The sequence below is a fragment of the Saccopteryx bilineata genome, chromosome 4 (genome assembly GCF_036850765.1).
Source record: "Saccopteryx bilineata isolate mSacBil1 chromosome 4, mSacBil1_pri_phased_curated, whole genome shotgun sequence".
In the NCBI taxonomy this organism is placed as follows: Eukaryota; Metazoa; Chordata; class Mammalia; order Chiroptera; family Emballonuridae; genus Saccopteryx; species Saccopteryx bilineata.
The window spans coordinates 71381731-71409327 of NC_089493.1; the positions used below are offsets into that span (position 1 = coordinate 71381731).

General features: G+C 36.4%; 1 protein-coding gene across 3 annotated transcripts; it reads left to right on the top strand.

The window, feature by feature from the left end:
- Positions 1 to 449: 449 nt before the first annotated feature.
- COPS2 (COP9 signalosome subunit 2) lies at positions 450 to 27597 on the top strand. 3 transcript variants are annotated; one of them, XM_066276461.1, is made up of 14 exons: positions 519 to 582; positions 9010 to 9064; positions 11079 to 11192; positions 11814 to 11891; positions 15275 to 15400; positions 17001 to 17111; positions 17226 to 17303; positions 20157 to 20331; positions 20782 to 20960; positions 21047 to 21099; positions 23266 to 23363; positions 25113 to 25195; positions 25777 to 25835; positions 26483 to 27597. In XM_066276461.1, the coding sequence occupies exons 4-14, from the start codon at positions 11868 to 11870 to the stop codon at positions 26625 to 26627; spliced, it is 1131 nt and encodes a 376-aa protein (XP_066132558.1). In that variant the 5' UTR covers positions 519 to 582; positions 9010 to 9064; positions 11079 to 11192; positions 11814 to 11867; the 3' UTR covers positions 26628 to 27597. The 3 variants fall into 3 exon arrangements, with proteins under 3 accessions (XP_066132556.1, XP_066132557.1, XP_066132558.1); XM_066276459.1 differs by lacking the exon at positions 9010 to 9064 and having other exon boundaries at positions 450 to 582; XM_066276460.1 differs by lacking the exon at positions 9010 to 9064 and having other exon boundaries at positions 450 to 582; positions 17022 to 17111.

The window sequence follows — 27597 nt, forward strand, 5'->3', positions numbered from 1 at the left end:
GCTGAAAAGGTCTCCAAACATCACTGGAACACCCAGCGCAGTGAGTGGGCTAAACGCATATACATAACGAAGGCAGAAATAACACTACCTGTCCCACAGAACGGGCATGTCAGCCTTCCCTCCGCGAAAAGGTGCCTCTTATTTTCAACAGAATGAGATAGTTCCAGAGTCCCAGGCAAGGGAGGAGAGTGTTCCCTTGCCTAGAAGGCTGGAAACTGTGCTCGATGTGAGCGCAAGGTTTCCAAGGCCCTTCGACAGAGCGCTGCTGCACTTGACGATTCCCTAGTTGCTAGGTTTAGTTGCTAGGCACCAACTGTCTCGCAGGAAGAGAGAGCGGTGCACTCTCTTTTGGCGTTGTAGCGAATCCTGTCGATGCCCAGCGCATTGGTTCCGGAACGAAACATTCAGCTCCCCTATAGAGCGACCGGGAAGGCAAGGAGAAGCTGGGAGTGACGCCTCTGAGCCGCGAAGGATTGTGGGAGAAGGTTGTCTCCAATTTCTCCTCCCCCTCCCCCCTTCCCGGCCAAGATGTCTGACATGGAAGATGATTTCATGTGCGATGATGAGGAGGACTACGACCTGGTGAGGCGCAAGGGACGGACTTCTGGGGCTGGAGGTGGCGTCTGGCTCTCGAGGCCAGGGCAGGGGCGGTCGCGGCCTCTCCCGGTAGAACATGTGCTCTTTCCAACTTCTCCCGGTGCAGTGACAGGACGGGTTTACCTCCTCCCCATTCCTGCACCGGCCGGGGCCCTGCTTCTCCGGCATGGGGGAGGGTAGGGTAAAAGAGGCAGTGAAGGAGGTCCGAGCGCCGCCTCCGTTTATTTGGACTCCCCTGGCCTCCGGCGTCCGGTCCTCGGTGCCGCTATCTCCTCCCCGCCGCGCGAGCCGCCTCGGGAACCGTGTGGTGGTCTAGGCCCCGGCTCTGCCCTTTCGAGCCCAGCACTGCGGGCTCCCGTCTTCACGCTCGAACTGAGCGGGTGCGAAATGCTGGGAGAAGGGTCTGAAAACTGGGGGGGGGGGGGGGGTCTTACTACTCCCAGGCGTGACCGGGAAGCGGCGTTTCTGGGTCTCCTGGAAACATAGCCTAATCAGTCCTGTCCGGGGTTCGTTTTGGTTTAAGGTAGATGCCGTGGAGAATGCAGAGCAAAGATAGCTGGAAAAAAGTAGTTGCACTACTCGGTTTAAAGAGAAAAGCTGGAGAGGAGGTTTTGCTTATTGTTTGTTTTGGTGGTGGGGGGAAAGGGTAACAAGGGGATTGACATAAGTGGCGTTTTTCTTGACTTAGAAATTTCCCAGTATTCAAAGTTAAAAATATCAACAGTGAAGAAATAAACGAATTTATGCTGCTGAATGGTGATTTTAAAGTATTCAAGGTTTAATTTATGAGCACATTTACAGGTGTTTGGTTTTTTAGTTCACTAACATTTCAGGTTGCTATTTAAAAATACGGTCTGTGTGCGAACTAGGAAGAAAAGTATAGACCAAGAATCAACATCAACTTTATTTTTGGGTTTTTTGGGGCGAGCGTTTTTGTGTATGATTCGTATATATTGTAGTGATGCTCCATAATTGTAAAATTATGAATACTTAGGGAGATCTGGCTCTTATATTTTAAGTGCCAGAGATCCTCAAAATATTAATAATCGTTTTAGAGTTAGTGTAAAACTTCTTTGTAAAGTCATTTTCAGTTATCTTTCCATTTTAAAAGAAGGCACATTTGGAAAAGGAAGAGGGAGATGCTTACTATGACCTGAAAGTCATAGTAGAGGTTTTGATCGTTTTTAAAGTTAGATGTAAGATTTTGCTAGTAGTTATGATTTATCTCTTACATATTTACTTTGTGCAAACCAAACCAGTTGTAGGCAGTGCCTTAAGTTTATTAAGTTATTTGTGATATCTTAGGCATTTTTATTTTTTTAACATGTTTGTATTACAGGAATTTTTTGTAACTATGGAAGTGTTTTTTTTTAATGTTTGTATTTTTAGTTTGTGTGTTTAAATGTTTCTGCTTATGTCTTTCCTAAGCAATAGTTTTCAATACATACCTGACTTATTAGCACTATGATTAACTTGAAGGTCATCATTCAGCATATAGTGGAGGAAGGGCGATGAAAATTTAATTGTCCCATGAAGTACTCAATTTTTGCAAGAATTTTAGTTAAACATACATTGTTTTAACTCGGCTATGTTTCTGCAGCCTTTTAGGGGCCTACGTTACAGGTATAACAAAGTTGTCTTTTTTGAAAATCTCTTAACCAAAAAGAGTAAGGTCTTACACTACATAATTAAATGGAAAAATTACCCCCAGCTTTCTGTTAAATAGTTGTCCCTCTCCCTTATCTTTCTTGCACAGATACCATTTTGAATTTCCCATTGGATTTCAAGTAGTGAACGCCTTTATGCTTTGTTTACTACTAGTTAAACTCTTTTTGGTGGCATAAAATTTATTTTTTACTGCCTTAGTTGATTTCCTTAAACCATTTTACATTAAAAAAAAGAGTAAGGGGCCTGACCTGTGGTGGCGCAGTGGGTAAAGCGTCAACCTGGAAACGCTGAGGTTGCCGGTTCAAAGCCCTGGGCTTGCCTGGTCAAGGCACATATGGGAGTTGATGCTTCCAGCTCCTCCCCCTTCTCTCTGTCTCTCTATCCTCTCTAAAAATAAATAAAGAAAGAAATAAAAATAAAAAAAATAAATAAAAAAGAGTAAGGGGTTGGTTGCCATTTCATGCTTACATGTTACTAAAAGAGAAGTTTTTTGTTTTTGTTTGTTTTTTAGTATTTGCTTGGATCTTTTTGTTTCTTTGGATTTAAAGAGTCTACAGAATTGACTTGCTGTTTTAGGGAACCTTCTTTTTTATTTAAAAATGTTTGTTGAAAAATTTTCAGGCCCTGGCCAGTTGGCTCAGTGTTAGAGCGTCGGCCTGGCGTGCGGGGGACCCGGGTTCGATTCCCGGCCAGGGCACACAGGAGAAGCGCCCATTTGCTTCTCCACCCCACCCCCTCCTTCCTGTCTGTCTCTCTCTTCCCCTCCCGCAGCCAAGGCTCCATTGGAGCAAAGATGGCCCGGGCGCTGGGGATGGCTCCTTGGCCTCTGCCCCAGGCGCTAGAGTGGCTCTGGTCGAGGCAGAGCGACGCCCCGGAGGGGCAGAGCATCGCCCCCTGGTGGGCAGAGCGTTGCCCCTGGTGGGCGTGCCGGGTGGATCCCAGTTGGGCGCATGCAGGAGTCTGTCTGACTGTCTCTCCCCGGTTTCCAGCTTCAGAAAAATAAAAATAAAAAAAATAAAATTTTTCAGTCACTTTATTTTAGTTGAAATGTTAAAGTCATGAGGGTTTCCAACCACAGATATATTCTGCATATCTTTTATAGGTTGTCTCTTGATAAATTTTAATAATACCCTAAGGTGCTTTTTGTTCTTGCCCAATGTAGCAGGAATGGATAGTTAAACTACCATTGGAAAAAGTAAAAATCTGTTTCTAAAACTATACAGTTTTAATCCAAGAAAGTAAATAATGACTTGTGCCCAAAATCTAAAAGAAAAGAGAACAAACTTGGTTAAAAAAGAAGAAACAGATGTAAAAGAAATTCATTATTTTTTACCTCTTCTAAGATTTTTTTAATTTATTTTTATAGGCAGAAGCAGGTACTTTCTAAGAATAGACATTTAGGGCAGGGACTGGAGCCTTAGGAGATGGTACTGGTAAATGTCTTTTAATCCAATGTTTGCTCATTTTCATTGTGCGTATAAGGAGATAGGAGGTTATAGGTTATTTTCTCTGGGATTGTTGTCCCTATAACTTGCTACTTGGGGATTTGTAAGAATAGATTTTCAAACAGTAGACCTTTCACAAGTCTGAAGCATTGTTCTCTATGCTGCACATACATTTGGAATTCTACATGTGGTCTTCATGTATATGAAATTTGATTGTATAGTTGAGGCTTCTAAAAAAATGTGTTTAATTGTAAATAATTAGAAAGAGCCCCAAATTATCAATAAGGAGAATACTAATATTAATAAGGTAATGATAGATAAATTATGGTATATTCATATGAAATGCTATGTCAGCATTCAAACCTGCTTCTAAAGCAGGGGTCTCAAACTCGCAGCCCACTGGCCGCATGCGGCCTGCCGAACAATTTTGTGCGGCCCGCAGACTAATCCACGGGCTTACTTAATTTTATCCAAAATATTTTGAACTTCGTGGATTAGTCTGCAGGCCGCACAAAATTGTTCGGCGGGCCGCGAGTTTGAGACCCCTGCTCTAAAGAATATTCAGTAATATGAAAAAACTTGTTATAAATTGTATTGGTTAAGAGTCTTGAATGAGGGACAGGAATACATGTCAGACTAGTTTAAACTTAAAAGAACATGTATTGGCTCACATCACCAGGAAGTGTAAGTAGGGCTGGATTTACAGACTCAGATGATGTTACTGCATCTTTTAACTGTGTCTCTCCTCCTGGGCTGCTTTCTTCACTGTGTTGGTTTAGGCGCCTTCACATTATGCATTTTGCTAGTATCACAACCCCGAAGGTAAGAGGGTCTTCTCTGCTGGATTTAACGGGGAAATCCCAGGAAGGACAGCTTAGGTCTCGCTGGTCTCCTGTGAACCACTCTCACTATAGGGAGGAAGATGGATTGCTTGCCTCCTCTATGGGAAGAGCACTATAATTAATTGAAAACCCTCATCTGGTAGAGTAAGGGTTAGTTAATGCTGTGCTGTGAATAATACATCTCCACTATAAATATGTAATTTGTATTACCGTGTTACTGGGTGGAAATAAAATGTATTTTGTTGAGTGGAGAAAAATACAGAAACAATGTCTGGAAAATCTGAAAACTGTCAAGAAAATAAAATTTCTTTCTTACACACCCTTTCACAGTAGACCTATATTTTATTACTGGGAACAGAGGGGACGGGTACAAATGATGAGCAAAAATTTACTTTGATCTTCAGAGGCCAAACAGTGATTTTGTCATTACTCAGATTTTTTTAGAGTTCCTCTTAGAAATTGTCTTCAAAACCTGAGAAATCTAGGTGTGTCCTTTTTAATGGGTAACACATGCACGTGATTCAAAAACATAAAATATAAAAGTAAACTTTTCTTTCCATTTTGTTCCTCATTTGCCCAGTTCCCATCTCTATGTAACTGGGTTATAGCATATTAATATATTGTTCTATACTTCACTTTTTTAATTAGCTTAGAAATTATTTCGTATAGGTATCCAAAGAGCTCACTTCTTACAGCTGCATTGGTTGTATGGTTGTGCCATACTTTAACCATTTAGTTCCCCTCTTGATAAAAATTTGGCCCGTTTTTGTTTGCTGTTATAAACAATGTGTAGCATTTAAAAAAAATAATAACTTCAGCCATAGCCAGGGCTTGTCATTTTTACAGGTGTTGAAATAATATTTGGAATCAGTTTTGGTAAGTTGAGCCATCAAAATGAATGATTCTGTTTTAAGTTGGAAACAGCTGACTAATGAAGTTAGTTTTCTTGAGAATTTCAGAAGTGTCGATTATCCATGACAGTATAATTGGAATAATTTTACTACCTCTTCAAGTTAATACTTCATAGAAAAGTATTATTTTGAAATATAAGTTTTGGTGCATTTTTTAAACAACCTGTTGCATTAATTTATAAGTGTACCCTGTATAACGAAATTAGAGGCATTTAAACAAGGATAGCTAAAAAGATAAGTAATGGGAGACAGCTCTTAAATGCTAAAAATAAGATAAATTTAAGGCGTTTAACCTCCTAACTTAAATCTGTAAACTATGAATACCTAACAGAGTGAATTTATAATTGTATATTATATTTCAAAATGAACACCTCGACCTCTGCAGGAATTAGAAAATTGCTAGCAGGTTTCACCCCCACATTGTACCAGAGAGGAACTAAAGCATTGAGTGTGAGTGACTTACCTAAATTTACACAACAAATTAGTGGGAGAGTCAAACTGGAGTCTAGGTCCAAATGTCTTATGTCTTTCAGAAATTTAATTTGAAGACTGAAAGTTTAGGACAAAAACAAAATGCTCTAATTTACACCATTGATAACAAATTAAGACCCGTTAACTTGAGGGAAATTTTTTAAAGCTTGGATAACTTTATGAATGGCTGTATCTAGTCCTTAAGGATAATGGGACATTGCCCGTTACCTGTGTGCCTCTCATCTAGTGAGGCTGTCTAGCCATGGTCAAGGCTCGGGAAGCATTGTAAATGGTGAATCTTGTTTTCCTAGAGCACATTTCTTACTAAGTAGATAAACTCTGGAACCGACTCTATTCAGCAGTAACTACATTCCAATATCCAGTGGCTATTTTGTGTCATGTTATTTTGGAACATTCAGCCACTTTTTATTTCAATTAAGCAAACACTTATTGGGCATTTGGTAGTATATGAGGCTTGGGGATACCAATATGGGAAGGAAAAGTTTCAGCTTTTGAGAATTTTGTGGTGGAGCGGGAGAGTGGAAAGAACAACACACAGGGGCTCCGTGTTAGAGAGATGCATGTCATGTGGAGGCTTGACTGAGAATATTTATTTTGCCAAGAAGAGTTGGGGAAAGAATCACAAACTAAGCCCTGATGAATATGTTTCCTGGGAGTGTTAGGGCAGAGGGGCATCATAGGAGAAAAGTGGGAAGTTTGTTAGGATGGGCGGTGGTTTAGAATTCCTAGCAGAGAGAACAGTTGATGCCAAAACAGAGTTTTAAATTGTGTGGTATATTTGAGAAAGAAAATACAGATTTGAATGGTGTGAATGGATTGCTTTGGGGAGCTGTCAGGACATGAGTTATATTAGTAGGTTGGAATTAGTGGGGTTTTTGCTGTTTTTTTAAAAATACCTTTAACAATGTTCAGTGCTTGTTTCTTTTTTTCTTTTCTTTTTTTTTTTTTTGTATTTTTCTGAAGCTAGAAACGGGGAGGCAGTCAGACAGACTCCCGCATGCGCCCGACCGGGATCCACCCGGCACACCTACCAGGGGGCGATGTTCTGCCCATATGGGGCGTCGCTCTGTTGCGACCAGAGCCAGTCTAGCGCCTGAGGCAGAGGCCACAGAGCCATCCCCAGTGCCCGGGCCATCTTTGCTCCAGTGGAGCCTTGGCTGTGGGAGGGGAAGAGAGAGACAGAGAGGAAGGAGAGCAGGAGGGGTGGAGAAGCAGATGGGCGCTTCTCCTGTGTGCCCTGGCCGGAAATCGAACCCAAGACTTCCACATGCCAGGCCGACGCTCTACCACTGAGCCAACCGGCCAGGGCCAGTGCTTGTTTCTTTTAAGTTGCTTAAATTCATCTGTTTTTTTAAAGCATTTTTAATATAATCATTAAATTTTCAGTTTCTCTTCTAAAAAACATACTACTATATTTAAACTTTTACAATTGTGGTTTTATCCTATTTGGCATAAGGGAATTCTGTTATTCAATATTTATAATACTTTTCCTATATTCCCTATTCAGACTAGTGACACTGTAGTCATTAGTGATAACTTTATTTTGCTTTATCTTGTGACCATTTGCTGGGACCTTTTTATTTTACATTTTCAACATCCCTTGACATGTTCTATATTCTATCCCTTTCCTTTTGTCCCTATTCTACCATTTGGAGTCAGGCCTCTATCATCGCTTGGCCAGACTGTTATTAAGAGAATCCAGCAGCTACTTCATTGCTACCAAAGGTCTCTTCCTAAAACACAAATCTGATTATTTTCCTGTAAAATCTTTTAATAGCCCTCCATTTGATCTAAATTCCTTGTGAGACTTCTATGGCCCCATTCCTCTGTCCTACAACAGTTTATCTCTCATCAGCTCATTAGACATGGCCCAAACTATTCATGGTTCTTCCAAATATGCAATGCCATTTCAAGCTTCTGCGCCTTTGCACATATTAATTGCTATATTTTAAATACCCGTCCTCATCCCTGCTAGGGACTCCTATTCATACTTTTAGAGCAGGTTCAGGTAACTTTCCCTTTCTCTAGCTCACTCAAGAGTATATAGTTGATTACTCTTTTTATGAGCTGACGTACCTAGTACCCGTCTCTATTACTGCTTTTATTGTTATATTGCTGTTTTGTTTGCATATCTGTCTGTCTCTGAGAGGCTTTGAGGGGAAAGACTTAATTTACATTTGTTTGAGCAGTACTTAATTGCTGGTATGTACTAAAGATCATTATCAGAGTTTAAATAATAGCAGTCTGAACAGAATCAAGGACTTCAAAATGTCATCAGTTTAAAAATTAGGGTAGTTTAATAACTGAAAAGTAGTTTGATACAGTACAGTTGGTATTGATGGTGTGGTTCACCAAGCCACAAATGACAGGTTAATGATGTCACGGAAGCAGGTTGAACCATGTGAACATGAGGTTGCACATCAAAATAAAACACTGCCTAATTAGAAGGAGCCAGTCAGTGGTAGCTTATCACTTGTGCCAATTCTTATATATTCATACAGTGAAGCAATAACATTTGAGTTGAATTGCACTTAGCAAAAAGTATTATACATTTCACTTCTTAATCTATATAATCTGAAAAATTAAAGAATATATTCACAACAAGTTGGATTAAGTCTTATCTCAATCATTGTGACTTGGGGAGTTATAACATCTAATGTTTAGAAATATTAGTCTGGAACCAGACAGGTCCAAGAAGTATTAGTAGCCAGTCTTGTACTATAAGAGAGAGCATTCAGTGACTGAATGACAGGCACTCTGTTAGACATGGTAGGAAATGCAAAGGTTCTGGTCTTCACCAATGTTACAATCATTTCACTAACCACCAGGTAATTGAAGTTAACTTTTTTACTTTCTAAAATATTTTTAGTTTATCCTTCACTGGCAGCTCTACATGTGTACCTCTCAGCGTCTACTCCCCTCTTCTCATAACCTGATCTAGTTGTTTTTTCTAATCTGTTATAGAATAAGACAGCAAAAATAAATGGGCTTTGAGTGAGAGTCCAGGTTCTTAGATTTTGGAATAGATGTAAATCAAAAAAATTTTACTTCCAGGTTCAAGGGTGGTCTCTGAAGATTTGGATTGCAGAAAAGTCATCTTCTGGTTGAGGTAGCTATTACTATATATTATTGAACAGTTAACTAGAAAAGAAATTATTTCTGGAGCTGTGGAGTAGGTTTTATAGCCATGATTCTTTACTCCAGGTCTTCCTTGAGGAGGTGACATTTAAACTGTAATGGTATGCAGTAGTTAACCAGATGAAGAGAGGTGGAAAGAGAAGGGAATGGCATGTAAAGATAGTAAAGAGGTGGCCACTTGTGAGGTAAGGCCAGAGTAGTTGCAGCAAAGTGCATGAAGGAGAATTTGATAGGAGATACAATTGGATGTATACTCAGGAGTCAGATTTCAATGCTTTATAAATTTGATTTTAAAAGTAATGGAAACCCATTTTTTTAGAAGAGGAATGAGATAATTTACACTTTGTGAGGATGATTCTGGCTGCTTATCATGGCAGGATTGAAATGTAAAGGTTAACAAGGAGAATGGAAAGGCTATTATAGTCTGTGAAAAGATGAAAGTGGCTTGGTAGGTGAGAGGTGGCAAGGAAAGGGGGAGTAGATAGGTTATGATGAAGGTAGAATCAATAAGGACTTTCCATGTTCATAGACTATGACTGCTTTTAGTTCTTTAGTTACCTCCCACTGTGCTGTTTTGTGTATCTGTTGTTATTTTTTTCCTTTCCTGTTTTGTCTAGCAGGCAAACTTCCATTTATCTTTCAAAACTTAGCTTAGAAACCATCACTTGATATACAAATTGGCGTTTCATTCTTTATTAATTGCTTTTTAGTTTGATCAGTTTTATTGTAGTCAGACCTAGATTACAGGGTTAAGAAGCGAATGACTGATTATGAAATTTATACGCTACCCAAAATTTGATCTCATTCTAAGTGTTTGAGAAAAATTCCATATGTTAAACGTAACTAAATTGCTGTTCTTAAACCTGAGACTGAGTGCCAGTGCTTCATATCTTTATGCAAAAAAGTTACTATCCTCCAGAGGGCGCCTATTACAAAGTCACTGTGATCAGATAAACCTGGTTTTACATCAAACATGCCCCTCCATCTACTGGTCACAGGAAAAAATCATGTGTGTGTATTTTTCAGCTTTCTAGTGCTGCACTAAGTATATACCGCTTTTCATTCTTGTGCCTTTATGAAACAGAATTTTTCATAAATAGCTCTAAAAAATTATTAACTGTATTTGGATTTAGAAATAACTCTACAATACTATTCTTGTCTTTTTGTGTTTAGCTAGGTGCTTTACTTAATTTGGCATAAACTTGCCCTTTATGATGACTTGTAGCTGGAGAAAATAATCTATATCTTTCTAAAATAATAATTATTATACTAATCCATGTGTATTTTATAATTCTCATCAAATGAGTATCTGGGGACTGTTTTTAAACTTTTGTTTATAATGTTCCACAAAACAGATGGTTTACTCCAATTTTATTCTGTTTTATTTAAGTATTAGAAGCTGAACTTATGTGATTAAAATCACATAATTCATTTTGTTGTACTTGTTTTGTTATGAAGCTAGTTAAAATACATTAATAAAACTGAACAGCTATTTGTAATATTGAGTGCACATAAGGCAAACGTTTTTATTAACATATTTAGCAATAGACTCTCCAGGTGGTTAGGGTGTTAGAATGATGAAATTCGAACTCGGGGAGTAGAGAAAAATAGATTATGAAACTAAAGATGAATAACTAGCACTCATGTAGATTTTTTATCCAGACCTATGACTAACAAAAGGTCATTTTACAGAACTGGAGGTCATTACCCAATATTATTTCTTTCTGCTTTGTCTTAGTGTTGAGTCCATGGAAATTGTAGTTTTGAAATGAAAGAAAAATGATTTTATTATACTATTCACTTGACTTTGGCTTTTCCCTTAGTTTTTAAAATAATAGTTAAATATCTATGGCATTTTACCTATGTGTTCAAGGTTGTTTTCTTTATACATATATGATTTTATGTCTTAACAATATTTACTTTTCACAATGCAATGTGTGGGTTTCTTTTTTTCATTTTAACTTTTTTTTTTTCCCAACACACAGGAATACTCTGAAGATAGTAACTCCGAGCCAAATGTGGATTTGGAAAATCAGTACTATAATTCCAAAGCTTTAAAGGAAGATGACCCAAAAGCAGCATTAAGCAGTTTCCAGAAGGTTCATATTTTTTCTGGTTGATTCTATGTCTCAGATTTTATGTTTTATTGATGTCTTAGATCAAATAAGCTCCAGGTGATCTTATCTTAGAAAAGTGTGTTGACTGCTTAGTGATAGTCCTGTAAAATAAGTGTGCATTATTTAGTACAAGTATATATTTCTAAAGGGCCATCCTGTTTGGTTTTTTTCCCCAGTCAAGCTTTAGAACTGGGGCCGCTGTCCTGAAAAGTTAGGATGATTCTGGTAGGGGAACCAACATGATAGTCATGCAATCTTGTTCTTCTTTTGGGGACAGATTACACAGGTGTGGTTTCACTGTTCAAAAGTGTGATTTCTTGACTACTGGTACACTTTGGATTATTCTTAACCAACAGATTATTCAGAGGAAAAAGTAGTTCTTAATCTTTTGATGAAGCAACTTCACAATAAACACACTTATACTTAAGTAAGCATTTTAAGACTTGTTTCTTTTTTAAGCCTTTAAAAAATGATACTGAGAAATGGGATTCTTTGGGAGAATATTTTTCATGCATATCATGTAAAATAAATCCAACATTTAGACATAGTGTGTCATTAGAAAACAACCCTATTAAGTCAGACTAAGAATTGCTTTTTTTTTAGGTTTTGGAACTTGAAGGTGAAAAGGGAGAATGGGGATTTAAAGCACTGAAACAAATGATTAAGATTAACTTCAAGTTGGTAAGATTTGTTTTGAAGGGAATTAAACTAATAATTTTAAAAATAAATTCTGTAAGTAAAAACCTCATGCAACAAAATACTATTATATGTACTTCTCTAAAATATTTTAAGTGTTCAATATGTTTTCATATTCAGGCTACTTTTCATTTCTGACTATAGTAATACTAAGTAAAAGAAAATTCTGCATAGTATACAGAGTTTTTGTTTTGTTTTTCAACAGAGTTTTTAAAGAAAACAAATCATTCGGGTATCTGGACAGTATTTGGCTGCATTATTAATAGAATAATTTTTCCACAAACTATTAGTGCTTGTTTTGGAGTTTTAACATTCTACTTTTATTACAAAGAGTCCTTTTTCTACTATGAGGGCCAGAACCTAAGCATCATACTTGACTCCTCTCTGTATCTCTCACCCTACAAATAAGTTATTGGTAAATCTAAGTGACTTTTTTTTTTTTTAAGATTTTATTTATTGCTTTTATAGAGAGAGGAGAGAAGGGGGAAATGAGAAGCGGCAACCTGTAGTTGCTTCACTTTAGTTATTCCTTGATTGCTTGTCATATGTGCCTTGACTGGGCAAAGCCCAGGGTTTTGAACCATCAACCTCAGCATTCCAGGTTGACCCTTTATCCACTGCACCACCACATGCCAGTCCAAGTGACTTTATTATCTCTTCAAAATAGAACTTCTGCCTGACCAGGTGGTGGCGCAGTGGATAGAGTGTCGAACTGGGATGCGGAGGCCCCAGGTTCAAGACCCCGAGGTTGCCAGCTTAAGCGCAGGTTCATCTGGCTTGAGCAATAAAAAGCTCACTAGCTTGGACCCAAGGTCGCTGGCTCGAGCAAGGGGTCACTGGGTCTGCTGAAGGCCCGTGGTCAAGGCACATATGAGAAAGCAATCAATGAACAACTAAGGTGTCGCAACAAGAAACTGATGATTGATGCTTCTCATCTCTCTTCGTTCCTGTCTGTTCCTATCTATCTTTCTGTCCCTTAAAAAAAAAAAGAAATAGAACTTCTGCCTGACCAGGAGGTGGCACAGTGGATAGAGCATCGAACTTGGACATGAGGGCCGAGGTTCGAAACCCCAAGGTCGCCGACTTGAGCGTGGACTCATCCGGCTTGAGTGCAGGCTCACCTGGCTTGAGCATGGGATCATAGACATGACCCCCAAGGTCGCTTGCGTGAGCAAGGGGTCACTTGCTCTGCTGTACCCCCCAGTCAGGGCACATATGAGAAAGCAATCAGTGAACAACTTAAGGTTCTGCAACAAAGAGTTGATGCTTCTCATCTCTAGCATCCTCACCTCCATGACATCTACAGAAACTCCACAAAAGATTTTAATTCATATCTTCCCCCCAAAATATCAGGACTAGTCAAAACTCCATGTTAAATGTTAAATATATTATATATTGCATTTAAGTATAGGTAAAGAAAAATATCTGTGTTGTATTTACGCTTTCTAGTTCTACTGCTCTGATACTCATAATATGTGTTGCTCAAAACCCTTATGCTTTCTTTCCACTTACTGTTTGTGAAAATACTTACTATATTTAATGTAATAATTTAAATGTCAGTGAAAGAAGCATCAGAGATTTTAATTAAGATTATAGTGACATTAGGGGTCCAATGTTTAATTCTTAAGATTCTATGATTTAAAATAATACCAAGAAGTACTGTAGAAATATGTTACTGTAATTAAAGAAATATGCTATCTTAACATACTAAGAGTTGTTTAGTTTTTGAACCCATTTGATCACATGCTACCTACAGGGCTTGATTTTACCATTTTGCCTTGAGCCAAGTTAAGAAAAGGTTATTTGTATTCTATGTTATTTTGCCTAGCTTTCTTCTCTGCATTTTATTTGCTCTAGCAGCACCTCTGCATATATTATGGTTTACAAAAGTAGTTGTAACTTCCATTCCTGCCCCTCATTTTCTAGTTGGTTCAGAGTAGGACCTGTGCTGCTGTGTAGGAATTTTGGGTGGTAAAAACTGGAGGAGTTTGGTATCAATTGCTCTGTGGTCACCACTGCAAACAAAATCAGTTTACCTAATCTTTCCTTAACTTTTACTGATAGTCATAATTTCTGAACATTGAATTTCATTCAAAGTTACTACAGCATAAGAAAATGAATTCAAAGTAAACTTTTTGTTAAAATCCTATTTCAGTATCAAGATATCTCAAAATTGAAATAGTGGTATTTTTAGTTTTCCTTTTGTCACAAGATAAATTCTGTAACTTGGTTTTAATAGCTTACTGATAGGATATTATCTATTATTTACCCCCTCATGCTGTTGGCATACTTGAAAACAAAAGTAGTTTGATATATAATTCTAAAGCTATTTTTATGTTTTATTCATTTTTCTACCCACCCCTACCGTCGTTTTCATTTTTGTAATTCAGTTCTTGCTTAGATGATGTTAGGGACTTTTCTTGTTTTCTTTTTTTGTCCCTCATACTGTATCCCAGAGCAGGACATAGTCCTGCAGGAAAATTACAGTATCACTAGTTTATTCTTCACCTTCATAAACATGTTTATTAGTTAAGAAAAAAGCCTATCTGCCAGTTCCCCTTCTCCCTGGTGAAAAGTAGAGACCGGTAAAGGGAGATTGAGAGAGCAATTGGAGATTGTGGGGACTGTAAATGCAGGGTATAAGGTTACACGTAAGTTGGCTTACATGATATAATTTCAGGGGTGATAGACCCTCCACCAAAATATTTGTGCTGGAAATTTTACTCCCTGTCCTTTATTTCCTCCGATCTTCCATGTTTCCTAAAATAACTATCGTATTGCAAATAGTGCTTCAAGGAATAACAGCATTAGCTATGTCTTCTTTTGAGTAGAGCCTTAAATGGGTGGACTTTTCTTGATATTGTAATGAATACCTGGGCTTGAGAAGATTCTTTTACTTCAGATTTTAACAGAGTCAGCCAATAATAGGGAGAACAAAAACATGTAACTGTCGTGAGGGAGCTTCCTGATGAAGGGACAAATCTTAAGAGGATATAGCTGATAACTACATAGCTGGTACCCAAGGCACTTAAAAAGTTGCATTTATTTATTTTTTTTGTTGATGAATATTTTAGTTTTTATGACTTAAATAAATATATTTGTTGCAGGGAGGAACAATATCTGAAATTTGGAAAATCTAAAAGTTATACTATTCATAGGCTAACTTCATAAATTTGGTTCATGTGTCTGAATAATATAGTAATTTCAAAGTTAAGTTAAAATGTTAGAGTGTCTGTCATAGTTTCTCTATTATAAAACTATTATTTTTCAAGTATGCTGTAATATGTACTAAAATTATAGTCAGGTATATATATATATATTTTAGTGCATAAATGTGTATCTAGTAATTCATTTTTCTTCCTTTACAGACAAACTTTCCAGAAATGATGAACAGATATAAACAACTATTGACCTATATTCGAAGTGCAGTAACAAGAAATTATTCTGAAAAATCCATTAATTCTATTCTTGATTATATCTCCACTTCTAAACAGGTTAGATTCTGGTTTTCCTCTTGGTACTTATCAATGTGTTTATTATTTATATTAAGGACTTTGTTTTTTAAGGCCTAGAAGTTCTATTTAAGCATTTATGCTAGTTATTCATGTGCTTTTAAAATAATGTATACTCTTTTCTTGATTATAGTACCAGTTATGTGATATTAAAAGATATTAACTCTAGCTTAATCTCTTTAAATAATATCATCAGGTACTGGCGTAATCTGCACACAGTTTTTACTGGCTTATATTAGATTCCAGTTTATAGTTGCTATCACAGTTCTTTTTGAACTCCATCACCACTTCAGCTAGCCGTCCTGAGCTATTTAAATACTTAACCCTGACTCATAGGTGATTTGTGTAGATTTGATTAGATAAAGATCCTTGAGGGAGAACCTGTATTTATATAGTTAGTGCTTGGCATTACTCATTAGGTGTTTGTTTAAAAAATGCTTTTATAAAGGATTGGTGGATGATGGGTGAAGAAAGGCAGATGATAAAGTACAGTGAACATTGGGAGTGATGGCTCTTTGTTATTCTAGATTTTGGTTATTAAGAAAAGCAATGATGATTTTATTTTATTGCTAAGATAATTTTTAATTGGATTGTTTGTTCATATTCTGTTAAGCAAAATAGTCCAAAATTTCAGCTTTCTTACACTGACTGGTATTTGTGCATAAGAAGTACTGTATATTATTTAGTATTTCTTAGAACATTTGATACTTTTTATACTCATAATAAAAAATATTTATCATGGAATCAACCTCTTTCATTCCATTTTCTAGTAGATGTCAATTTTATTTCTTGAGGCAGTTTACTATTTTTACTCTTTATCTAAAATATATGTAATGGAAATAGAGGTATATATGCTTTGTTAGAACATTTGTACTTAATGGCACAATTCTAGAGGTTTTATACATCAAGGGGCTTATCGTAGGTAGAAAAATGTTTTCTGAGTTTTATAGACAAGTATCAAAACAGTTTTGGTATACTATTAATAAATATTAAGCCAGGTGTTGGGGTACAGGTTAAGTAATTATAAAATGTCAAGATTGTGTGTTGCTTAATGCTATTATATGTAAGCTATTTGTCTTTTGAAAGTAAGAATAGATATTAAGTGGGCCACACCTGATTTATTGAGGAAGCCATCAGTAGTCATGAATAAAGAGCCTTTTCTGAAAGCATCCGAGTTTTCTGTGCCCGTGGCCCTGTTACTTCCTGATTCTATTAAGTCAAGATAGTGTTTGCCACATGTGACATACCAAATAGGAGTTGAGTGAATAAGATAACATTAATAACAGTACGACTAGTTCTAATTATGGATCACGTACTTTTGTTAATATAAAGTAAGTTATTAGATTGGAAAGGACAAACTATAAGAGCATTAGATGTTTTCTGGGTTTTGTTTTTTTAACTCATAAAAACAGATCTTGTCACTTATCTTTTGTAATTTTGATCAGTATTATGTGGACTTCCACAGACATTTGGTAAGATACAGATGGTAGTTTATCTTATATGTATTAAGTTCAAAGATGCACTTTTAGTTTGCTCAAATTAACTTTATTAACAGGTACAAATTTGCTGTTTACAATTATAGAATTCTGATTTTTTATGTCAGATGGATTTACTGCAGGAATTCTATGAAACAACACTGGAAGCTTTAAAAGATGCTAAGAATGATAGGCTGTGGTTTAAGACAAACACAAAGGTAATGATTATATTCATTCTTTTTTTTGAAGAGTGGGCGGGTATCCTTAGTAAAGTCTTCTAAAGATGCACACCTTCTCCTGTTGAAATCTTTGATTTTAATGTCTCTTTCCAGCTTGGAAAATTGTATTTAGAACGAGAGGAATATGGAAAGCTTCAAAAAATTTTACGCCAGTTACATCAGTCCTGCCAGGTAACACTTCCTTAATTTTTATTATTAACATTTCTTCATAGTAAAATAGCATAAGAAGTGTTTGTATTCGAAACATTGGTTATGGCTGTTTTTGTACTAGCATCATCTCAAAAATAAAATTTGGAAAATAAGTTACCAAAAATCTTATTTTTTCTAAGTATTACATTTCTTCCAGCTTTATTCCTAATTTCAGCCCTTATGTTTGTGGGATGAAGCACAGGTATTAATAAATGAACAGGTCAGTCTTTAATACGTACTAAGAATAAGGCTTTCATATTTAGTTATATACCCTGTGAAAATCAGAAAGTATATTATAGACATTTATAATAAAGATATTTTATATTCTAGTTTCTAATGTATGAATTCTCTGTAGCAGTACTGTCCAGTAGTTCATGTGATGCTAGAAATACTCTGCTTTCCAATATGTAGCAATAGCTACATGTCATTAGGTGTTTGAAATGTGTCTAGTGTTACAGAGGTGCTGAGTTTTATATTTCATTAATTAAAATTTGAATATCCACATAGTCTGAACAGTATATCTGTATAACTTTTTAGCTATGGGTTATAACTTTATATTTTTTGTCTTGATCAATAAGTTATTTTATATTAGTTTAAATTTTATGTAGAAATACTATTGTAAAGTTTAAGCCCTTCCAAAGCTGTGTACTATTATTTCAATTATATGTATGTTATTTCTGCAAATACAAGGGGGAAGTGATCAGAAAAGTATTCTAATTTTTTTTTTTTTTAAGATTTTATATAATGATTTTAGAGAGAAGGTAGAGAAAGAAAAAGGTGGGGGGAGGATCAGGAAGTTCAACTCATAGTTGCTTCTCATATGTGCCTTGACCAGGCAAGCCCAGGGTTTCGAACTAGAGACCTCAGCATTCCAGGTCTATGCTGTATCCACTGCGCCACCACAGGCCAGGCAGGAAAGTACTCTAAATTTTTTTCTTCTTTTCCAAGTGAGAGGAAGGGAGAGAGACTCCCTCATGCACCCTGATCCAGGATCCATCTGGCTAACACACCCCCACCCCACCACACCCCACCCTACCCCAAATGTTGCAGGTCTGCCCATCTGGGGCCATGCTTGCATCCGAGCTATTTTTAGCACCTAAGCTGAGGCTCCACAGGAGCTTGGGAGCTTGAGAGCTTGAACCGGTGGAGCCTTGGCTTTGGGAGAGAAATATAGAGAGGGGAGAGGAAGGAGTGGAGAAGCAGGTGGGTTGCTTCTCCTTTGTGCCCTGACCAGGACTCAAATCTGGGACATCCATATGCTGGGCCAGTATTCTACCACTGAGCCAACCGACCAGGCCGAAAGTGTTCAAAATTGATCAACTGCAGATACTTTTATTTATTTGTTTTTTAGTTTATAAAAAACAAAAATATTTATACAGTATTTCATAGTACAGTAGTTCTGCTTTATAAAGTGGATCAGTCATTTGTGAATTATTTTTTATCTCTACATTCTTAGGAAAGCTTAGTCTGATGCATAAACAACTGAGTTCAGCTCCACATGAAAGGGAAACAATAGAAGAGCCATATCTGAATGGAGGAGGGTCTTTCAGTTTATACAGAAGAAATAAGAAACTTTTGTTTGGTTTATTTTAGCATTTAAGGAAAATCACTGTCTGGATTGTAAATAACATAATATAGCAGAGATGCATGATAATCTGAATGTACAGATTGAATTGCAGATCATATTTTTTTACTCTTGTGATTCCTTAGTGAATAAAGCTTTAAGCTGAAGACCAAGTAAATAATAAATTTTGGCTTTGTGTAACATGGGTGTTTGATATTTATGATTATTTCACTATTGACTATATGCCGTTTTTCATGACCTGCATTTTGTGGCTGTTGGTTATCTTTCAGAGTTGAAATTAAATGTCACCACTCTTGTTATTTTTTAGACATCCCGCAGGAGAGTTAGTCCCTTTCTCTTCCACCCTTCTAGGTACTTGGTTTGTGTTTAAACTGGAATAATCATTTACCATGTAATTTATCCCTTGACAAATTAATGTACTAGATTGTGAACTCTTATTAGGCCAGGAACATTGGCTTATTTAACTTATTTCCCTGAGGTAGACCCAATGCCTGGCACAAGTAAGGTACTCAGAGGGTGTTTTCTGATTGAATCAGTATATCTAAAGTAGTTGTGAAGATTTGGGGAAGACCATAAATAACCTCCTAGCTAAAGACAAACATTATAACATTTTATACATAATATATATACCTCTGGCCACTTTTTTCTTATTGAGTGACTAGAGAGTACAGAGATATGTGGGTTCCTTTTTGGCCATTTAAGGTAGTGTTCTTAGGACTCTAGGCTCTAATTAAATTTGTAGTGCATTTTCACACAGAATTAGAAATTTGTAAATGTAAGGTTATTGGACTAACTCAAATAAAAACTACAAGGCTGACTGAATTCTATCTTTTTTTATTTTTTTGACAGAGACAGAAAGAGGGACAAATAGGGACAAACAGGCAGGAAGGGGGAGAGATGAGAAGCATCAATTCTTTGTTGCGGCTCCTTAGTTGTTCATTGACTGCTTTCCCATATGTGCCTTGATAGGGGGGCTGCAGCAGAGTGAGTGACCCCTTGCTTAAGTCAGCAACTTTGGGTTTCAAGCCATCAGCTTTGGGCTCAAGCCTGTGACCATGGGGTCATGTCTATGATCCCACACTCAAGCCAGCAACCCCATGTTCAAGCTGGTGAGCCCGCGCTCAAGCCTGCGACCTTGGGATTTTGAACCTGGGTCCTCTGCATCCCAGTCTGACGGTCTGTCCACTGCACTATTGCCTGGTCAGGCTCAGAATTCTATCTTGACTAAAGTTTACTATTTTCTTTCCTAGACTGATGATGGAGAAGATGACCTGAAGAAGGGTACACAGTTATTAGAAATATATGCTTTAGAAATTCAAATGTACACAGCACAGAAAAATAACAAAAAACTTAAAGCACTCTATGAACAGTCACTTCACATCAAGTCTGCCATCCCTCATCCACTGATCATGGGAGTCATAAGAGGCAAGTTTTGTTTGGGGGGGAGGGTAGTGTCATGGAAGGTATCAAGGTGTCATTGCATTTTACTGGATGACTCTGAAGGCTGTTTCTGTTTTAGTGAACATAATTGACAAAGTAGTAAAGTCGATGAAATGATACGGTCTTAGAAAGAAGTTAGGATGAATTTTTGTCTTGTAATATTTATATTAGCAAAGATATTAATAGAAAATTTAGCATAAGTTTTATTCTAGAATTATAATGATGTATATAAAATTACTTTCTACCTCAGTTGAGAAAAAAGACTTGCAAATGCTTGTTTGGCTGGTGTTTAATGAAGAGCTGGGGCTACTACTGTTCATATTGCAGAATTAAAAGACTGGAAGCCATTGAAACGGTTTTCATTTGATTTTTATTAAGTGGTCAGTCTTGTTATGATGGAACTGAAAAGGTCCTCTTCTGTTTTATTCTTTACAGAATGTGGTGGTAAAATGCACTTGAGAGAAGGTGAATTTGAAAAGGCACACACTGATTTTTTTGAAGCCTTCAAGAACTATGATGAATCAGGAAGTCCAAGACGAACTACTTGCTTAAAATATTTGGTCTTAGCAAATATGCTAATGAAATCGGGAATAAATCCATTTGACTCACAGGAGGTATGTGTATTGATTTCTATCAGTTGTCTTTTGTGGAAATAAATTTTGTACATATATATAGTTAATTCTTTTTTTACTATGTTTAGGCCAAACCGTACAAAAATGATCCAGAAATTCTCGCAATGACGAATTTAGTAAGGTAAGATTTTATATTTCAGTTAAGGTAAATTTCTGTAAAGCAGTGAACAAGGGGAGAGAGAGAGAGAAGAGAACTTTTCAGAATTCAGTTAACTCAACAATTACTCTTTTGTATTTTGGTTTGAAATGTACCAGTTTGTGAAATATTTATCTTCTGAAGTCATTTATTCTGTTTTTGTTAGGCACAAGATTTTATAAAGTATTTGCTGCTTTTCTCAACTGTATTTATGCTAGTTTTCAGCAGAAAACTGATTATAGATATTTTAAAATAATTTCACAATGTTCACTGTTTCTACCTGCCTTAATCCAAAGTGAAATTATGAATTGGTCCACAAGTCGAGAATTTTCAGTAAGACAATTAATTAAATTACCACAGATAATTTTCTGAGGTGAGGAGCATAGAAGTCACTTTGGTAAGATACCCAGGGATTTATTGATAGCTTCTGTGGAGAGAGAGGTGACTAATGATGTTTAACAACTGAAAAACCTGCCATAATTAATAGTAAACAAAATTCTAGAGGATAAAACCAAGCGAAAAACCTAGACAAAAGGCCTGGTTTTGCCAGAGAAATCAGCAAGAATAATTTTCTTCTGTGCCAGGACTAAACGGAGCCCAGTCTTTTGTGGGTTTTATTTGTAGGAAAGTATGAGAAACGGAACAAGGTTTCTTCAAGTCCTTCGTTTTTTAAATTTACAGCTGCATTTACCATCTTTATTTCACACAGTTTATTCTGTCAACATTTGGCCATAATAACTAAGAAGTGATTTAGTTAGAGATCAATAAACTTTGTAATATTTTTTAAAAATTGTTTATAAAGTTCAATTGCTAAAGCAACAGTTTAAACTTTTAAAATTCTTAAAGCATTATTGAGGGAAAGTTTTGCACTAGATCTTAACATTTTATCTAAATTAATTGGTTAAGTACATTGAAATAGATTAAAGGTCTGGTTTATCAGACATTTACAAAGCAATAGTTATATTTAAATAATTATTGTATCTTACAATTTACTTCAGTGAAGACTATATTGGAACTTGGAAGCTTATTTTAATGGTAAATTTTGACCCAAACAAGTGGCCTATCATGTATCACATTTTATATAAGATTTTTTTTTAAGTCACTTAAATAATGGAAAAATGTCTTTTGGTTAAAATATACATGTGTGCAAGTGTTTTCACAGCTTGAATATATCCTCCTATAATATATTACAGTAAAATATTTGGAGTAGGTAAGAAAGTAATGCTTCCTAATTTTATCTTCCTAGTCAGTTGCCAGCAGACTAGAGGAAAATAATTCCTGTTGAAGCACTTGAATCACCTGCCCCTAACATGAAGTTACATTGCGACCCAACAGATGGAAGCACAGCAGAGGGCGTGCAGAATGGCTGATGATATGTCTTACATATAAAGCAGACAGTGGTGCCATTTCCAGAAGGTTGGCTTCTTCCTTCTCAGCACCTTTAGCAATTGTCATAGTGCCTTAGGAATTATTTCAGACTAGATACTGGCTCAGAGAAGTGTGACCGTAAATCAGCCTTTGGCCTTCTGCAGCAGTCTCCATCACTCTATTTTGTGTGTGTGTCCCATTTGGCACTAACGATCCACCACTCATTGAATTTTCTGCTCTGTAGCTCAGCGGAATTTTCAGCTAAAGAATTGGGAATCAAATGTTCCTTTTGAAATGTTTTGACAGTTGCTGGTAGCTCTCTAGAAGAAAAAAATTAGGAAGCTCATTTCTGAATAAGCTTCGGAGAGGGTATACTGTTGTTTTTGAATGTAAAGGCCAAACTCCCTTGTACAGTAGTATGCATGAAACTTGGTTTCTGAGGGGTTAAATGCACAATTTAAGAACATCAAGCATTTCAAGAATTAAACAGTCATTGAACTATTGTCAATTCCTACCTATACCAAGACTTTGATTTAAATTAGCTATATGTAAGTGTATAATCCCAAAAGATATATTCAGTATTTCTTTCATAAAACCAAAAGCATTAAAAAGGAAATTTATTTTATTTGCAGAAGGATGTGCGTGTGTTTATCTGATTCCCGTGATAGAAATAATAATTTAGGTTTTTGCATATAAAAATTGAGAAACAGGCTCTTTGAGTTATCTAATTCAATACATGACTCTTCATCTTTGACAAAATATATACTTTTCTTTCTCTGTTAGTGCCTATCAGAATAACGATATCACTGAATTTGAAAAGATTCTGAAAACAAACCACAGCAACATCATGGATGATCCTTTCATAAGGGAACACATTGAAGGTATGTTCTTTTGGCCACCTGAGTTCTGTTACTTTTTTTTGTCACTAACAGTGCTGCCTAATGGAGCTGGATAGATTTAAGCTGTTTTCTTCTGTTTATTGTAGGCTGTGGAAATGTTTATAAATGTTGTCATGGAATAGGTTACTCCCTAAAATCATAAAGTTGTTTTAAAAGAAATCATTAGCCAGTTTCATGTTATTAACAGAATCAAGTTCTTATATGATGTCCATTTCAGATGTCCTTTTTTCCTTTTTATACTAATTTAGATATTGTTGCATATATTATACAGATGGATGCTTAGGTTCAAAGTTGATTTTTAGAATTTATTTTTGACAAATAACAAAAGGCTGGGTGGCTCATTTGGTAGGAGCATTGTCCCAACGTGCTGAGATTGCAGGTTCGATCCCCAGTCCGGGCACGTACAAGAATCAACCAATGACAGTATGAATGAGTGGAGCAAGTTGATATTTCTCTCTCTGTCTCTCTCCTATCCTTTTTCTCTAAGTCAATAAATAAAAAATGTTTTTTTAAAAAAGTTTTGAAAATAACTTGTCAATAATGCTGAGATGCAATTACTTTGAAAGGTATGCTAATACTGTAACAGTAGGTGTATAAAATTTTTAAGAAGTTCTGTTGGATTCACAAAAACAGAAATCTTTGTTCTGGGGCCTCTTTTTGTATTTTTCTGAAGCTGGAAACAGGGATAGACAGTCAGACAGACTCCCGCATGTGCCCGACCAGGATCCACCTGGCACGCCCACCAGGGGGCAACGCTCTGCCCCTCCAGGGCGTTGCTCTGTCGCGACCAGAGCCACTCTAGCACCTGGGGCAGAGGCCAAGGAGCCATCCCCAGCGCCCAGGCCATCTTTGCTCCAATGGAGCCTTGCTGCGGGAGGGGAAGAGAGAGACAGAGAGGAAGGAGAGGGGGAGGGGTGGAGAAGCAGATGGGCACTTCTCCTGTGTGCCCTGGCCGGGAATCGAACCTGGGACTTCTGCACGCCAGGCCGACGCTCTACCACTGAGCCAACCGGCCAGGGCCTGGGGCCTCTTTTATACCTCCAGTGTTCCCACCTGTTATGGAGCTATTTGAGGGTTTTTTAATGATCACTTAGAACAACTCATTTAATAGTTTAAAATTCCAGATGCATCAGGACAATCTGAAGAATACTTTGAAAGTAATGTTTTTGTTCTCTACCTTTTTTTCTCTTTTATTCAGCAGGCATTTTTAAAGTTCATATGAACCTAGGGTGAGACTGTACTGTGTAGATATAGAAAAATGTAGAAGTCTTATTTATTCATGAATTCCAACCTAGTTTTTTGGGAAAAGACACTTGTGCGTAAATAAATGGGGAAAATTGTAAAATCATTGTATAAAATATAACAGTCTAAGTTTAGTAAGAGCATAAAGTAAGGAACTTAGCTGGTGTAAATCAGAGCTTCCTGATAAATGTTGGCTGTAGGGGAATGGGAAGGAATATTACTGAGAAGACAGGAGGATGTTCCAGGCAGTGTTACACATGAGCGACATGAGGGAGGTAGTAACAAAAAATTATGGGCAAATCCTCTAATTGTACTGGTCATCTCTAGGACCCAGATATTTTCAGATCCAAATACTTGTCCTTGCCAGACAGAAGGATGTATTTTGAGAAGATAAATGATATAGTTAATATGATTTAGAAGTACATGATGATCCATAAAGATATACAAACTGTTAAATACAAATGTATTATCTTAATTTTTGTCTTTCAGAGCTTCTACGAAACATCAGAACACAAGTGCTCATAAAATTAATTAAGCCTTACACAAGAATACATATTCCTTTTATTTCTAAGGTACTTATATTTGCAGATTTTAATACTTACAGTTTATAAATGTTGTATACCTGTCTTCCATTTAAAAGAGTAATTCTAACTTGGTAATATTTTGTAACATTACATTCTTTAAATACCGCATAACTTGACCCTGGGCAGCTAGCTCAGTTGGTTAAGAATGTCATCATGAAACACGAAGGCTGTAGGTAAAATGCTTTATGTTTATTGTGAATTTTTTTCTCTTTTCTTGCTATAATTTAACAGAAAAGAAAAATAAGGATCATTAAATTTCTTCTTTAAGATTCTCTCAGCCTCACAAAAGATTACAGAAAAGAGAGTAGTGGTTAAGATCTATAATTGATGAAGGGTTAACCCTAACCATAATAAAATTGTGGTAAGACTGTACTTTAAAAGTTTCAATTTCAATTTTAGGCCCTGGTCAAGTAGCTCAGTTTGTTAGAACACCATCCTGACATGTTGAGGTTGCAGGCGGCTTTGATACCCAGTCAGGGCACATACAAGAATCAAGTAATTGTTTATGTAAAATCCTGACTTTTAATAAAAAGTTAATTAGTGGAATTATAATGAATATTTTGTCTTAGGAGCTAAACATAGATGTAGCGGATGTGGAGAGCTTGCTGGTTCAGTGCATATTGGATAAGTAAGTATTTGGCTATTTTTTATCACAAAATATTTAGGACCATAAAATTTGAATGATGGCAAAGGTAGGTGAATTTTTTATTTTTCAAAAAAAGCATCTGTTGGCTATAACTTTCTGTTAAAAGAGATATATATGTATGTGTGATGATTTTTTAGTAAATTAATGAGGACATTAAGCACATGATCTCTGGAAAAGTTCTAAGTGGTTTTTCAGAAGGACTTCTCATTCAGTATATGACCTATATGCAGCAAGAGAATTATTTAATGAGTATATTTTTATGTATCAAGCATGGTATAGAATAGTTATGAAATTATCCTTTTAAAAGCAGTTGTTAAAGTTTCAATAATTACTTTTAAATCACTTATAAATTTTTTAATTTAAAAATTATCTGCTCTTGATTAAATTGGATGTCTATGCCTGTTGATTTTTCCAGTGAAATTGATGACAGGTAGCTAAAATATGGTTTGTGTCTAGACTTTGAATAAGGTAGTGGATGTTATAATTAATCCTGAACCCCTTTAATGTAGGCACCAGTTTTTTCTTTTGCATTTATTGATATTGTAAATATTTATGAAATAATTAGTCTAGAAGTTGTGCTTAATGAAAATAGTGTGTAGATACACATGTCTTCTTTTATTTATTTCCAGCACTATTCATGGCCGAATTGATCAAGTCAACCAACTCCTTGAGCTGGATCACCAGAAGCGGGGTGGTGCCCGATATACTGCACTAGATAAATGGACCAACCAGCTAAATTCTCTCAACCAGGCTGTAGTCAGCAAACTGGCCTAACAGAGAACAAGCTTTTACAGACAAACTTAAGGCAACAATGCAGAGATGTAATTCTTAAAAGAACTGGGAATGGCAAAACTACTGTCGGTTGATGTGTCCTGAAAATTATTGGAGTTCTGGCAGAAGTGCTTTTTTTGATCAACTGGTTTGTGTTTTGCTGCTGCATTTATCCCAAGAAAAACAGCTTTAATCTCCAGAAGAAAACCAAAATGCCATGGGATTTATGCTGTATTGACATCTTGCCCTAAACATACAACATCATAGTAATTTGTCATGGGCAACATGACCAGAGAGAAGATTTTTGTCATGATTTTAAATACACTGACACGCTACTGTTGGTTAAATTTAAACATGTTTTACCTACAGAAATTCTCTCACAAATAACCTGCAATAACTTGAAATGCATACCCTTTTGAACACTTCCTTTTCTCGTGTATAAATTAAAATGTTTGCTGCATTTTGCAAAATGTCAATTCTCCAAAAATGTGTCCGTATATTTCCGTACCTGCAGTGTAGTCAAGGTTTAGATGAAACCCCGTAATGACAGTGGCAGACTGTCACTTAGGTTCAAGCAGCAAAATAAACCGTGCAGCTCAGAAATTGTAGTTTGGTTCTTGATGTGTTTTTATTACACTTGGGTTTTTGTTTTGATTTTTAGTACATTAGAAATTTCAAATTTTATCTTCAGTTAGCAATTTTTAAAAGCCTGGTAGCAAATACATTAGTTATTTGCTTTCAAGTTGTTAAAATACGTCTTTATTGGTAAAGTAAGTAAAACTAGTTTCTAACAATACACTTGCATAGTACTTATTTTAGCAGTGATGCTTTAAAGGAATAAAATTCTGCTTTTTTAAAGAATTATATTCCTTTTTGAAAGAATAAATTTTAACTCTCAGAATGTTCACTTTACACAGATATACCAGAACATAGACAGCTAAATGAATGTTACTCTGCATAGTGATCGTGCTGG

Excerpts from the sequence above, each read along its gene's own strand:
- COPS2 (XM_066276459.1), top strand. The coding sequence starts at position 529 with ATGTCTGACATGGAAGATGATTTCATGTGCGATGATGAGGAGGACTAC. Across the intron at positions 11,892-15,274 it reads TTAAGATTAACTTCAAGTTG|ACAAACTTTCCAGAAATGAT; the intron begins GTAAGATTTGTT and ends CTTCCTTTACAG. Across the intron at positions 23,364-25,112 it reads CATAAGGGAACACATTGAAG|AGCTTCTACGAAACATCAGA; the intron begins GTATGTTCTTTT and ends TTTGTCTTTCAG.